Source organism: Armigeres subalbatus, chromosome 2, assembly GCF_024139115.2.
Source record: "Armigeres subalbatus isolate Guangzhou_Male chromosome 2, GZ_Asu_2, whole genome shotgun sequence".
In the NCBI taxonomy this organism is placed as follows: domain Eukaryota; kingdom Metazoa; phylum Arthropoda; class Insecta; order Diptera; family Culicidae; genus Armigeres; species Armigeres subalbatus.
In genome coordinates this window covers 336,748,097-336,764,067 of record NC_085140.1, presented here as the reverse complement: position 1 = coordinate 336,764,067, position 15,971 = coordinate 336,748,097, and the positions used below count along the sequence as shown (strand labels likewise).

The 15,971-nt window shown below is 40.1% G+C and overlaps 1 protein-coding gene across 8 annotated transcripts in view; it reads left to right on the top strand.

The window, feature by feature from the left end:
• LOC134212809 (short-chain dehydrogenase/reductase family 16C member 6) overlaps positions 1-15,726 on the top strand; it is a 100,836-nt gene extending 85,110 nt beyond the window's left edge. For all 8 annotated transcript variants that reach the window (XM_062690998.1, XM_062690999.1, XM_062690996.1 and 5 more), the window contains 5 exons: positions 1,888-1,998; positions 2,707-2,832; positions 2,889-3,010; positions 3,084-3,200; positions 14,789-15,726. In XM_062690998.1, the coding sequence (XP_062546982.1) occupies positions 1,888-1,998; positions 2,707-2,832; positions 2,889-3,010; positions 3,084-3,200; positions 14,789-14,999 (687 nt within the window). In that variant the 3' untranslated portion in view covers positions 15,000-15,726. The remainder of the gene's footprint in view (positions 1-1,887; positions 1,999-2,706; positions 2,833-2,888; positions 3,011-3,083; positions 3,201-14,788) is intronic.
• Positions 15,727-15,971: the final 245 nt, after the last annotated feature.

Sequence of the window (15,971 nt, the reverse complement as noted above, 5' to 3'; positions counted from 1 at the left end):
CAAAATCTTTAGTACCTAGACATTACAAAGTCGTTGCATTTGAATGGATTTATTTTTGTAGGGCAAAACAGCAACGATTAACAAGCATGATTTTATTTGAATTTACAAAACTTGTCCTAGGATCATTTCACTTCCTCTTTTCCTTTCCTTTCTCTCTACTTTATCTTGTCTGTCTACTTCATGTGTGCGATATTTATAATTTTAGCTAGCTTTTATGTGTGTGTCAATTCATTTACGCATGCGCATTTCTACTCACGGTACCGTGGATGTTTTCTGGTGCTCTGCTTTACCGACCTTTCCTGATGTGGCTCGCTGTCGAAATGGTATTGCGGCAACTCCACCAAGTGACCGCGAGGTTCGCGACCCGGCGAACGGACTGTTCGATGATGGTTGGTCTTGCTGAGGAACGGATGCCAACGCGTGTCGTTGGACGCTGCGGATCGCAATGGCGATCGATGGCTGCTGCACAATAGCGGACGGATGGCGGGGTTCGGACAATAACGATGGTCGAACAATACAGCGTCTCGTGGAACGCGCCACCGAAGATGGCAACAAAATAGATTCCGTGGGCAGCCGGAATGACTGCTCGGCTACGGACGAAATGATTCGTTTTGAAGGTGGCCGGCGTGGCCAAGACGGACGCAATGGTGACGGTGCGGTCCCTTTCCGGTTCACGGACCAAAAGCCGCAACTCGGAGAGTTTTCAACGAGAGCGCGTGGATCGACGAAAATGGTGGCCGAGAGGGTTGGGCGATGCGGTCGATATCCAGAGGTCGGTAGAGGCGTCGGTTCGAATCTCGTTTTCAAAAACTGGCAATAAGAAGCCGTCAAACGGCTGTTTGACGCGTATAAGCACACACATATTTTGCAAATTAACTTCTATTTCTAAGATACTCGCACAAAATACTAACGAACCGATCAACACTCTTTAACTGGACTTTAGCCTAACGGAAAGGAATAAACGTAAAATCTAAAACACTAAAGACGTTTATGCCGTTTAAACATACCACAACAGATTCACGATACTAGAGACTAAAAAACTCGCACTCCCGGATCTTTCCACGGTCTCGGTTGAAATGATCCAGTGTGGTCCCAAATTGCCTCAGATAGGTCGTGAGGTTGTTCGAATCGTGTCCGGGGTTGTTGAACCTTCCCAAAGGCCATCAACCTTCCCGATCTAAATCTTTAGCCATCATAAACCTACGAATGAAACTGCCATCTCATTCCCTCATAACGTATCGGATCTGAAAGGGTTCTCATCCTTCTGAACCCTCTTAAGTCCCACCCCTTGGTTCAGACGGTCGTGGAAGTTCACGAAGCGACCTGTGAAGCTTTGGCGGTTCATCTTAGATGAACTTGAACGTTCATTCTTTGAATGAACGTTTACGTGGAACATTTAACATATATGCGTTGAGTGAACTTGTCAGGTGTCGAATTGGTATCTATATTGAATAATTTATACACAAAAAGATCTAATGAACATTGAACCATAAATTGAATACAAGATTTACATAACAAGAACCAAAACAATTTAAATTAATTAATATCTATTTTATTCATTTACCCTAATTATCTATTATAGTTCTATTTACATATTTACAATAGCCATCATGCTACAATACTAGTACTCAAATTAAATCAGGGTAAAATGTTACTTAGGTCCCTTTGAAAAGTTAAGGGAGAATTCAATTATATTAACACACCGTAATTATATCAACAAATTCAAACTAGATTGATCTCATCCACTCATGGTTAACATACGTCAGAAGGTGCTACTTCACAGTTCTTCACCCCTACTGTTATTATTTCTACCCGAATAAATCTTATGATAAAAACATGTACGCTGATTAAACATTGTTCTCTTTCTTTCGTCCTCATCCGCCCCAGGTATCGCTGCTGTTCAACAACGCGGGCGTTGTTTCGGGCAGAGCACTACTCGATACTCCAGATCACTTGATCGAGCGTTCCTTCAACGTGAATATCATCGCACATTTTTGGGTAAGTATGACCACCGGCTACGGCCGCCATACAAGAATAATATTGACCTTAAGCATTAGCCGAAGTATATTTTCATAATTGTGGGAATTGGGTTTGGTTGGAGATGTTACTGATTGGGTTCTGATTTTTTTTCTGAAATGTTCAAATATCCCGTTTCAAAAGGTTTCCGCTTCCGCTATCGTCTTCACTGTGTAACAACAATGTTCTCATTACAAGTTTAAAATAATTGTATTAACCTTTCAGCATATGTACACTTCTGAGTAACAAATGCCACCTTTGTCCGTGCTAAGTACAACAAATGATGTTTTTTTCGACAGTTTTGTTCAAGAAAGATTTTTTTTTGTAAAATATTTGTCGTGCGAATAGCATTCTAATGCACTGGCTAGCCACCTAATGCGAATCTTAGTTTTGCACCGTCATTGTGCTTGAGATATGAAGTGTGCTTTACATCCCATTGTGAGTGACGTCTAGTGAATAATCCTATTGCAAGTCCACTCACCGGAATACGTGATCAGCAACAGCAAAAAGCACGCCTCCATACAAGTCTAATAGAAGAATCCAATAAACATCCGCAGAAGCGGCAGAACGAATATCAATCAAACAATTATCTTCACGAAACTCAAACTCGCCATTAACTGATTGTCATTATTCACCTATTAACATACAAACCATGCTGTGGTTCCTTTCTTCCGTCATTCTCCCGCGCAGACTACCAAAGCCTTCCTACCGGCGATGTTGGAACGTGACCACGGCCATATAGTGACGATCGCTTCCCTCGCAGGCCACGTCGGAATCTCCAAACTGGTGGACTATTGCTCGAGCAAATTCGCTGCGGTAGGCTTAGGCATTTGTACAAGATATCGGTTTCCAATGGTTTTGTAATTCTGCAGGTTGGTTTCGACGAAGCCCTCAGGATAGAGCTGGAATGTATGGGCGCGCAGGGGATCTTCACGACCGTGATCTGCCCGTACTTCATCCAAGCGACGGGAATGTTTGACGATGTGAATTCTAGGTTAGTAGTTGGGGCAGAGATGTCCAATGAAATTATTTGATAAATACTGCATAAATTTGTCTGCTTTTTTTAGGTGGGTGCCAACACTAGATTCCAATGATGTGGCAGATAGAATTATTGAGTCGGTACAAAAGAACGAAAAGTATGCCATTATTCCTGGATATTTGAGGGTCATGCTGGCAATGAAATGGTGAGTAGGTTTATTGACGTTGGGGTGTTGTTCTGAATGTGCAACTGCTTTCTGCGTTTTTCACTATTAGGTTTTATAATTGGCGATTTATGAAACCCCCCAAGATACACCCCGAAAATAATAAAAACTCCAGCGCTGTTTTCCATACTAGATCCTTATGATTGAGGGTAAATGTCTCGATTTCTAGTGATTAGATTAACGACATATTTGGCCTCCCAACCTAAAATTTAACAAATTTTCAATCAATGATTGCTATATATAAGCATGTTTACTGGAAAGGCTCTTTTCAGCTGGAAAACGTTCGTTTTCAGTAAATATGCATACCAATAACAATCCTTAATTGAAAATTTAGGTTATATTAGGCTGACATGCAAAATATGTCTCTCATCTAATCGCTAGAAATTGAGATATTGATTTTCAACATAATGCTTTTAAAAATTTACCGTTACGTGGACTTTCAGCGTCCTAGGCGAAGCCTTTATTGGTCGACCCTTTGCTTACTAATGAAAATTAAATTTGTAATATTTTACGCTGAGAAAACAATTGGAATCTTACCTAAAATAAGAAACGTTAAGAAGTTTAATGGTGAAACCTTGCTTCAAAGAGCATTCAATATTTGGCAATGTGTAGGAATCTTTTGCTTGAAAGTTTAAGAGAGTTACAAAAAAGCTCCTAAGAATTTTTAGAATTTTGTAAATTATTGGTTCAATTAAAGGTTTGTTACCTAATTTTTCAGCATTGATCATCCGGAGTGGAAATCAATTGCTAAGTTTGAAAACTCGGTTTGTGCAATAGCACAACATGTAAAAGATATAGTTCGAAAATTTTATTGGAGGCAACCACTTTCTTCAATGGGGTTTGAACCCACGACCACAGACCGTATGCTTTCTCTACTAAGCTTCGAAGGACCTTCGTCTTCTTCCGCGCTCCGCAGCTTAACGGGTATCGATTAGAGTTGTGCGCCGCGTCTGCCGACGATTTTTAAGCGTCGCCGCCGTCACCATTTTTGACTGGCTCGCCACTGCAATTTTTTGATCGCGCCGCCGGTGAAGTCTAGACCGTTGAAATAATTTTAGTGCCGTAGCCTGGGGTGGTTTTTTGAGGTAAAATCATTCAAACCTTTATACATTTGAAATATTTCGGCTACGTCTCTGGAAAGAAGGCAAGTTTCCTGAAGGGAAAAAGTGTGATAAATCGATTGCTAGGGGTTTCGTGCTATTCCCCGGAAGCTATACCTAAGATGGCAGCCCCATCCCGGTGGATAGAAAACCTTGGGCCAACAACCTACTGCTCCCGAAACATCAATTTGTTCGAGAATCCGATAATGAAAGATTACGAACTGATTTTACGGCGACGACTCTTATAATTTGCTTTTAGATGACCCATATTTTGCTCTTTTTGGATGGAGTCAATGGAGCATTTGATAAAAACGAAACTCAATTTAGGCTGGTTTCGAAGCCGACGACATGAATTTCCAAGCTCCAGACCGCTCAATAATTAGGACAGAAGCGGATACGAATTTGGTGGATCTGCTAAACTCTCTGACTGATCAGAGCTCTGTGCAAAGGTGAGATTCCGAAAGGTCAAACGCGATGAAATCAGATCTATGTAAAAAAAGGTTTTTATAACTCATAAGAAGAAGCAAAACTATGTTTGAACTTCAGTACCGATGCAGTATTATCCCACTTTTTGTTGAAGCCGAGACTGATTGAGGGGCGTGCCTTTGAGAGTTGCTACCTCTCGAAGGGTATAAATAGCGGTACTTCAATCTAAAGAGGACTTACAATAAGTTTGAGAAATATCCTCAATCTGAATAAAAAACGACTAACTTTATTTCTTCTCAATAGAAATGGGGCAGAAAGACATGCACTAAACAAATAACATACCTCTGAAAATTTCTCCTTTTCTAGCTAAGAACACATTTTATCCCATGGCTTAAAGGAATTCTCTTCTCCTGCCATTCCAAGAAATTCTTTATCCACGAGAATAAATAAATCATCTCCCTGCATTTATATATGGGATCCTTCTAGTAAACTTGCTTCCTTTTTGCAGACTGATCTCTTCTGATCTTATTTGTTGCCATTACACTGCCGTATCGCAGCTTGTTGATCATTAAGCACATCCACGGTTATCAACTGCGAGATTTCGTGGCTGATACACCGTTTTTTGCACAATTCAGAATTTTCGCCAGTAAGGATGCAGAAAGCCAGACTGCAGAACTCCGCAGACGCATGACTGTTACTGCAAAGCAACTCCAAAGCTAAGTATGGTCAGTACGGCTGAAGGGAGCTAGCGCCAAGCCGATATTGCTACTAAGATCCGTCGGGAGAAGGTTGATCAGGTTGCCGATCCTAAGAAACGACGGAAACCAGTTCCTCTTTTATGAGGACTACCGAAGTTCGCAGGGAGTAAGGTCTGCTCTGGAGGGAAGTTGGGAACCCCAAAAAGGCGAAGAAGGAGCGAAAAGCGTCAGAGGAGGTGAAGGCGCCATTGACCAAGAAGGGTAGTGCTCGGGAAGGGCACACCTTCCAACAGTCATAACAGGAAGGATAAAGGCGAAGTCATTATCGCTAAGGCTGATAAATAAAAAGTTGGCAGCTGGTGCTGGGTGATGCGGTTCAGGTGAGAGCCCTATGCCCAGTGGAGGTAATCCAATGCCGAGGCCGAGACGAAATTACCGAACATCTAGCTGTACTGAGAGATCAGAGTGGTGTTGAAACCCAGGATACTGCGATTCGTTTGCGGAAAGGTTATGCTGGAACACAGGTTGCCTCGCCAAGTTGCTGACGCCAAGAAGGTACTGGATAAAGCCAAGCTGAAGGTGGGTTGGTCGGTATGCTCGGTGAGCGCAATACAACAACCTTAGGCCTGCTTCAAGTGCTCCGATTACGGTCATAAGTCATATGACTGCATAGGTCCTAATCGGAGTCGACTTGTGGAGGTGTGGAGCTGAAGGTCACAAGGCCCACACCTGCCAGGCTGCACCCAGGTGTTTGATCTGTGGTCCTGGCATAGACAACGAACACCCATCCGGTGGACAGGCCTATCTGGCCTCCAGACGGGCTCGGTCATGCAAGTAGCTCAGCTAAATCTCGACCACTGACTGCGAGGCATCGCAAGCGCTACTACAACAGTCGGTGCACGAGAATAAGACTGATGTTGCCTTGCTGTCCGACCCGCACCGCATCCCTGCTAAGCATAGCAGTTGGGTTACGGATAAGTCCGGAATAGTGACAATCTGGACTTGAGGGAGGTACCCCATCCAGTAGATAGTGTCATCTCCTGATGATGAGGAATTTGTTATAGCAAAGGTAAACGGAGTTTACTTTTGTAGCTGCTATTGTCCTCCAAGACGGAGCATAGAGCAGCATACTAGGGTGTTAGATAATCATGTAGTGAGACTAACTGGTCTTAAACCATTAGTTGTAGCGGGTGACTTCAACGCGTGGGCAGTGGATTGGGCCTCTCGGTTCACTAACGCTAAAAGTCATATCCTGCTAGAGTCTCTAGCGATACTGAACGTAGTCCTGCTGAACGAGGGCCAAGCGTTATTAGCAGAGTCGAAGAATAGCTCAACTCAAGGAGGTTGGCGTTAGCACATCACAAGACTGAGGTTGTTGCGGTGCATAACCACCATGGGTTGCAGCAAGCGAGGATAAACGTAGGGACCTGCACAGTTAACTCCGTGAGGTCATTAAAGTAATGATCGACGATAAGCTCAATTTTACAAGCCACGTCGATTATGTATGTCAAAGGGCTTCATTGGTAAGCTGACCAGATCATTTGGGTGAAAAATAACGGGACAAAATGTATGGGCCTTATTTTCATTTTCCGTAGAAGAAGTTTGAGAAATGTTTTAGAGTGAATCATTCACCACCATGACCTTCTATTGTATAGAACTAGCTGTGGAAAAATTTTAAACTACAAATATTTATTTCCTCAAAGGGGCGCGGACAAAAACACAAAGGAACAAAAAATAGCAATTTTCAAAATATTAAAAAAAGGCTAGGATTAATAATTCCTCGTGCCTTTTTTTACCCTTTTTCATGAATATAATTGATGAAAAATCTGCGGATAAGTATGACAAGAGTCGCAACAAGGAAAGAACATTGATAAAATGTAATTTTAATTATTTATTTTAATTATTATGGTCGGCACATGTAAATAATTGTCAAATCGAATCAATTCATAGTCCTTTTTGATCTAAATTGATAAAATGACGTTAAAAGTAGCCTCACACCTCGGCAGTCTTGTTCATTGATTTTGTTCCCAAGGGCTTCCAAAAAGCAAACTTCTAGAGTGCTTTGAAAATAGGTGGTATGTGCAAAAGAGAGTCTTTCTTTGCATCTATTCTCTTTCGATTATTACGAAACTACAAAAGTTTACTTCGAGTTTCTTGTCAGATATCGAAAGATAATAGCTTTGTCTATCATGCTGAAGTGGAAATGTAGCAAAACAATCAAAACTAGCCGATATATTAGCGAAAGAGAGCGTGATCAAAGAGAATCTCTCGTTTGCACATACGACCTATTCTCAAAGCAATCTAGACTTATGCAATTTCGTCGCGAAAAGTAAAACAAATCCTGGCTGGCTGGTTTACAGATCGGACTCTCGGAGAATTCCGACAGAATTGTATTTTAAATCGGGCTAATTTTCTACAACGGAATCCCATAAATCGCGCCAACACATATGGAAGCGAACTTTGCAGACAATCTCCTGATCTGTAAACACGCCTTAAATACGTGAGGTCCGAAATCCGAACAAATTTTCCCTCGCTTAGAAACTGCCTCAAACTCGATTTTGTTCAGCTGATTTATAAATTATGTTTTTTACAGTGGATGATTTCGAAATATTCAGAATTATTCAAAAAGACTTTGAATGATTTTTAACGATAGGAATCAAACGTTTTAAAAATTTGTGGTAAAGCAGATTTAAAAAAATAGCGAGAAGATCATAGATCATTAATTAACGGCTACGCAGTCTCATATGATTAAAACGAGTTTTTATTCGTCCGAGGTTTCGACACGGGATTAGTGTCTTCTTCAGGGGAAGCTAAAATTTAATACATATACTAATTATACAGTCATTGATTATGTTTGGTGTTAGTCTTACAATGATTTGTTCGATTTTGTCTTATGTTTTGTCTAACTTTAACTGTCTGGTTATTATGGTGTCGGTACATACTGTGAATAAAATTGTGTTTGTTAAATTTGCTTCGTTCATCATTAAAACTATTTCATAAACTGTCTTACGTCTCGGAATCACTTTCCATTTCACTAAAAACTGGCAAATGGCGCAGTTTTCCTTTTTACAATCTCTCATCGAAAACCCCATTCTGGTTGGTAGCCAATGGAGCCCTATCGGAATAATTTACCTATCGTTTGAGTTCTTGCTCTTTCGCTTTCGCTTATCAGTTTTGGTGGTGTTCTGTATGTAATGCAGCACAGCTGCGTATGTAGTATTGAGCCCATCAATATCTGTTCTCTTATTTACGGTGTGGGGTGTGTTGGTAATGTGGCACATTTCTAGAAATGGTAGTGTTGTTGGCTTATAACTATACACTAATCCCGTGTCGAAACGTCGGACGAATAAAAACTCGTTTTAATCATATGAGACTGCGTAGCCGTTAATTAATGATCTATGATTAAACCCCAAAGTCGTTTCCCAAAAATTGGTAAATAGCAAGAAAAAAAATCGAAAATATGCTTAATCTGGAAATTAGAATGTCTGTCCCTGCGCTTCATTTTATTAACGTTGAGGCGTAACCTAATTTTCAGGATATACTTGCCAACCAAGCTACCGGTTCCGTTCAATCCACTGATGAAAGTGGCCAAATTTTAATGCCTTCAGAATAAGCAGAAAAAAGTCATTGAAATGGAACTGTGTAAAAAACTCCCGTTGTCACCTGTTGTCATTAACTGTTAAAAACCTTAAGAAAAGTCGATCCATGCAAAATACATAACGGCATAGATAGCATCGAAAGCAACACTAATAATATAACATCCCACCTTTGTTAATGAGTTTCGTCCACTTCTTCGTATTTGGTTTTAGATTCCTGCCTAAAATATTGAATTTGTTTGAATAATATTTTTGAGCTCTGTGAAAGAATCAATGAAAAACGGGATTTTTTAGATTACGACGGGGAGGTCTAAAAAACGGGACTGTCCCGTTAAAAAAAAACTTTATCTCGAATGATGTCCAACGGATCTGCGGTACAGGCGGTACAGTTGCTCCGTCTCTTCACGGTCACGATCTTCCTGCTGGCGTTTTTTCTTCCGAAAAATCGAGTTTTGTCTGTCCCGCGCCCGTTTGTATCGTGGCACGTTCGCCCTCGTGTGATGCTACAGCAATCTCGCCCATGCTGCATTCTTCTCCTCAACTAACTGCTCACATTCGCCGTCATACCAGTCGTTTCTCTGCTCCGGGGGCACCGTGCCTAGTGCAGCGGTTGCGGTGCTTCCAATGGCGGATCGAATACTTCTCCAGCCATCTTCAAGAGACGCTGCGCCTAGTTGCTCTTCCGTTGGAAGTGCCACTTCCAGCTGCTGTGGGTAGTCTTGGGCTAGTCTAACGTCTTGTAGCCGCCCATTGTTTAGCCGCGGCGGACGACTCCGACGTGTGTTGTACACCGTCGAGAGTTTTGAGCGCAGACATACTGCAACGAGGTAGTGGTCGGATTCAATATTCGCACTGCGGTAAGTGCGTACGTTCGTGATGTCGTTCGTATGTCTATTAACATAGGTGTACAGTGGAAATAATGCCTTCTTTAAATGAACGGTAACGGTTCATGGCAAACATAGGAGGTAACAAGATGATAGATGGTGATAGATAGTGATAGATAGATTAGATGAATGTATTTGTCCAGTAGCAAAGCCTTTCTCCAGGAGACAATGCCTTTTCAAATAAACGCATTTGCCCGGTGTAGGGCGAACAGAGATGATGATGCCTTCTTTTAATGAACGCATTTGTCCAATGTAAGGTGAACAGGGGATAATGGTTTAAGGCAGTGGTCCCCAGGTCAGGAAGTAAAAGCCAATAACCCATCCGTTTTTTAACGGATTCTGGATATTTTGGTATGAATCGAACAATTAACTCTTTAAGATTTCATGCAACTAATGTAAACAATTGATAAAATACATTTAACTATTGAAAATCCAATTTTGACACGTAGTATAGTAAATTGCCTACATTTCAGCTATATCCATCCGCAAAGAACATGCACAAAATAATTGAATTTCGCATTCACTATGGAACTATACGTAATTCTACGTTCAATTTACGCTCGTGTATTTGATACAACCTTCTACATTTTCGATCTGAGATATTCAAACGGGATTATACCTGCATTGCCCGACGTGTCGACTCGTTTATTTAATCTTATTTCAGGAAAAATGCTCATCAGGAAAAAGACTCAGTAACGGGCCGAAACGATGGACTCTGCAAATGTTAACCCGTTTGAATATCTCAAACTAACAAATTCAGAAAATGAGAACTATTATCCCAGTCAAACTTACCAGCAGTATTGAATAGAAAATTGAGTAAATCTGAACTCTGAACTGGTAACCGTGTTTCCATTATTTCTAAATAATTGAATTATCCGGAAACCTTTTCTTCATCATCCCAACTAATCGCACCATGACAAAATCTTGATTTCGTTGAACATTTTTCTTAGTGTGAAGTACGTTAACATTACGCATTTTCAAGAATTATAAATCAAGCAATTTTCAATCGAATTTTGCCACAACTTAACTTATTCTGAAGAAGGTAAGATTTCATATTAGGGTGCGTTGTATGCCATTATTTTTACCTAAGAACGTTATATATTCAGGTTTGTTAAAGCGCCAAAAATACCATCAAAGTATGTTGCCGTTGGCCTACATAGCATTTTTTTCCTGTTCGGGTGTGCCACTGCGACCAATTATTAGATCTATTGTAGCGTTACCCGTATCCTTAGTGTTTAAGAGAATGTCGAATTACCCCAGTGCTATTGAGAAGCAACGCAGTATCGGTTTCGATACAGTTGTTGTTTTGTTTTCTCAAGCCCACCATTACAAGGTCCCGCTATTTAGACCCTTCATATAGAGCAATCCCATTTAAGGCGCGCTCCTTATCAATAGAAAATCATTATATTTTTGAGAAAACAGAACAGTAATACTGTTTTGGCCATGCATCGGAGCCCTAGCTACATCCTTGTCTTGCTTCTAGAATATCATCAGTGAAACTCTTAAAACCCGGGATTTAGCTCTGTCTACAAGACCATTTCAAGCAAGACAATTTGTTCAGTATTAAGAACTTCCGTGTGTCCCTCTCACTACCATTGTTCACCAGTTTAAGAAGAGTTAGTACGTATTTAAACCCCTAACTCGATTTTTCCAGCAGTCAGTTCAGCCTAGGACCGGGTACCGAGGTTTTTTAACTAATTGCTTGAAAAATTGTTTCCGCTGCATACAGTCTAGCCTCAAACAAGGGGAATTCGAGTCCTTCAAACTGTCTGCAAGGTAACATTGATTATGTTTTATTTCTGAGACTGCTGTTGGTAACGGGGACTAAATATGATGAATCCTTAATTACCTCAACTTATTGCCCTGGCTAGAAAAATAGATTAAGCTAGGGCTCTGTTTGGGAGATCTTACACCGCAACACACTACGTCAAAGTGATCTACCGTGTTACGGCATAGCATGTATGAAGTGATAAATTTATTTGATCATGCTGATAAAAAGATTCTTGGTTTATATGTTTCTTGAACATCATAATGATATGAACTTGACTTATGCCCAGCCAGAATACAACGAAAAACTGGATTCGATGAAAGCTATTCCTGATGTGATGTTTGTCAATGGGCCACATGTAGTGTATACTCTGAAACCCTTCGCGGGCCGCAGAAAAAGGCTTCGAGGGCCGCATGCGGCCCGCGGGCCGCAGTTTGGGGATCACTGGATTAAGGCAAACAGAGTTGATAATGCCTTCTTTAGATGAGCACATTTGCCGGATATAAGGCGAACAGAGTTGGTAATACCTTCTTTTAATGAACGCATTTGCCCGGTATAAGGCGAACATATGAGATAATGCCTTCTTTAAATGAACGCTTTTGCTCGGTTTAATGCGAACAGAGATGATAATGCCTTGTTGAGATTAATGCATTTGCCCGATATGAGGCGAACATAGTTGATAATGCCTTCTTTTAATGAACGCATTTGCCCGATTTAAGGCAAACATAGGAGATGATGCCTTCTTTTAATGAACGCATTTGCTCGGTTTAAAGCGAACAGAGTTGAAAATGCTTGCTATTAAAAACGCGTTTGCCCGGTATGAGGCGAACAGAAGAGATAACACCTCCTTTAAATGATCGCGTTTGCAAGGTATAACGAAACTATGCCTGTTCCTTGCCATGGGAGGAACTAGCATATTCGACGAACAGAAGAGTTTTTTTTATTTTAGGGTCTTGTCGTCATGTCATTCTTGTTACAGTAAGGTTTATCGCCGGCAAACTTCAGAAGCAACTTTTCTAGCCAGCTCCCTGCATTGAGCATGAGAACGTGCTGCGAGATTATCACCTCAGCTTTAACTATCTTCAAAGGTAGCACATGCTATGTAACGGTAGTTTTTGGAACGTGAACTAGTCGTTCTATATTATTTTCAAACAGTTCTAGTTTGATGAAACGAATCGCGAAACGGTGAACCTTGTAAAAGGACTATCAGATGGAAAAATAAGTACGGATCAACGATAAAAATTTCGTAAAAATTGTGTAATTTACTCAACTGGAGTTTCCCTGCTATATTGAATAAGTCGTAAAACAAGTTATAATCATTCACATGAATAAATAAATAACTTTGACATAGGTCAGTCGATGGTCGGAAATGCTATCGGGCCGCTTTAGATCAAGAAAAATCCAACTCTCTTGGTGGTTTGGAGACATCATTTGTGGGGTCAATGTAACCCAGATCTGAAGTGAGTTGAATCGCTAACGGACCAGATAGATAAAATTAAAATCTGGTGTGGCTTGGTCGGTGGTTTGAAGGAACTATTGGACTATTGGAAAAACAAAAACAACTCTGAAGTATGTTGGTAGACCTCTATCAGACCCAATCGGATTCAAGGGTTGGGTTAAGTCCAGCTCTGCTCATGGAATATTCAACTGCTTCGCTTTGCTATTTTACTATTGGGCCTGTACATACATATGTAAGTACATTTAAGCATGTTAAAATTATATTTCTATAGTTTCCATAGTTTATCATTTGGTAGCAACTGCGGCTGGGTACGCCGCGCATGTGTACAGTTGGCAAGGACATATCGTTCTGCTTACATTAAGGCAATTTGACCTGTGAAATACATTTAAAAAAGTCAACGTTTTTAAAAATGGAAGTAATTTTATATCGTAGGACATGTCCTACGCATGATTGTTTCTGGATGGGACATTCAAGGCATTCTCCTACCCATGATTATGGTAAGAATATATCATCTAGGTAATTATTTTAATTATAACACTATCTGTTAATCAGAGTTCAAACAGTATCTGGGATCCTTAAAAAAAATCCTTGAAATAATATAAAATTGCCAGCCGTTTATAATAATTATAGCACGTTAAAATGGAGAATTGGAAACTCACGTGAAAGTTTTTGTTGTTGTGAATTGTTACAATCCGTAGAATTTTTTTAGCTTAATAAAAAGCTCAAGAAATTAGTAATAATTGCTAGACTTGGAGAAATTTGTGGAATTCGTAACCTTTGCTGGATGATTCGAATATCCGTAGCATACCGGGATAGGATAAGTATTAAAAAGATCAAAGTACAAAAAGTGAAAGAGACGAGATGTCGAATGGATATAATGTAGAAGGGACATAACTTATAGCGAATAAATTTAATTATATTTTGTATACACCAAGAAAATATTGTCAATAATAATTTTGGAAACATGGTTCTAAAGCAAACTCTAGCTTATAATATTTTAAGAAATTTCACCTTCTTTCTTTATTTAATAAGCATTACTGTGCTTATCAGGCGAAACACATTGGAGGCGCGCGTTACCTTTATTAATGCACATTGAGTGAAACTCGGTTCCCATACCAATGGAAGCCTATAGCCTATAGGCATAAGCTAATGACTGATGAACAAATTTGATTTATTCTACCAAGTTGGAACATCTTAATAATAATTTTGTTGAGTATTGGTTTTATGCCGTTTAGAAAAAGGTGATCGTTTAGAAAAAGGTGAAAAATATGAACTGAGGGCGTTATTTTATTAAAATAATAAGAAATTCCGTCGTGTTGCGATGACTAGACTGATCCGTTTAGCTTCTCTCAGTCTAATGTAGGCTTCATCCATCTTCTCTAAGTCACATGCTATAATATCAATGTCGTAGGCAAAACCAGATAGCTGAACGAATTTCAAGAAAATCGTACCACTCGGATTTGTGTCCGGTTCTCAATTGCATGAAGTTCGTCAGTTTGTTCGGGCATACTAACTTATTGTGAGTCACTCTATGCGCTAATACTAAACATGATTGTTCATATTCAGCAAAATTGATTTATACCTTTTTTTCATTAAACCATATTCACTAAAGTTATTGAACAAATTCCGTTTCTTTCAGGGTCTTCCCGTGGGGTTGCAACTCCGGCTTCTTGCGACGACTGGTACCGGATGCCACGCCTCAACATGCGGTCACCCCTGTGCAAACGCCAAACGGGTTCAACATGAACGGCCACACGCATCCCTTGGCGGGAGCGGCACCCGATAACAACAACACGAAAGCGTCTCCACTACTGGTGCATCGATTGTCCACCGGAGAACGGGTGCTCTAGAAAGCGTGAATAGAATCCAACTGGAGATGATTTTAGAGTCGAATACACTGGATTTTGTTTTTACACGATTTATATGCTCCCAATTTTGCACTCATCCTAAATCTTTAACGCATATCAATTATCATATGATTTTTCTTTGATTTATCCTGGATTTTTTGAAACATGTTGCGAATAGTTTGGTGTTAAATTGAAGTCACACGATCAAAAACACGAGCGAAAAAAAAATCGTGTAAAAACAAAATCCTGTGTACAAACAAGCATACACAAACACCCTCTGTACTAAATAGATTATTGTGCATCCATAGGACTGAAAGGTTTCGACCTAAAAACGATCAGAAGAATGTAAATCAGAATGCGGAAATCTGTTTTGTTTTTCTTGAATAATTGCTCAAGGCAACTAAACAATATTCAAATAAAAAATGAAGTTTCCAAGCCAATAAGTTAATGTCGATGGAGGAAACCTAATACAAATATGTGATTTGCCTTGTTTTGAGAAGCGACGAATGAAATGTGATCAAGGCACGCTAGGCATTAAGGCTGGATCATTCCTATTTGTGGGGAAAGTAGTTATTAAGGTGTCCAACTAGTTCGTAGTAAATAAGGAAAGAAAAAAGAAAATTTTACAAACTAAAGACCGTTTCCACTTCTTGCCCTCCATTGGTCAGTGGGCGTAATTCAACGCTCTGAAAACGAATAAAACTGAAAAATATGGTGGTGATTTATTAAATACTTTCTGTTGTTTTCTCTGGAAAGACGACAAATTCGATAGACAGCTGGTGTTAAATCTTAAACTAACTGATGTTTCCGACTTTCAAATGTTCCTTCGTGAAATTCTACTTTGGCCTATATTCCAATACTCTAGCAAGTCTCTTAAAGGCTCCCCCAGACCTAAGCGAATTCATCGCCACGACGGCAACAACTAGTCGCCGAAATTCTATCGTTGGGTCGCTGCAGGCAATGTTCCATTTACGC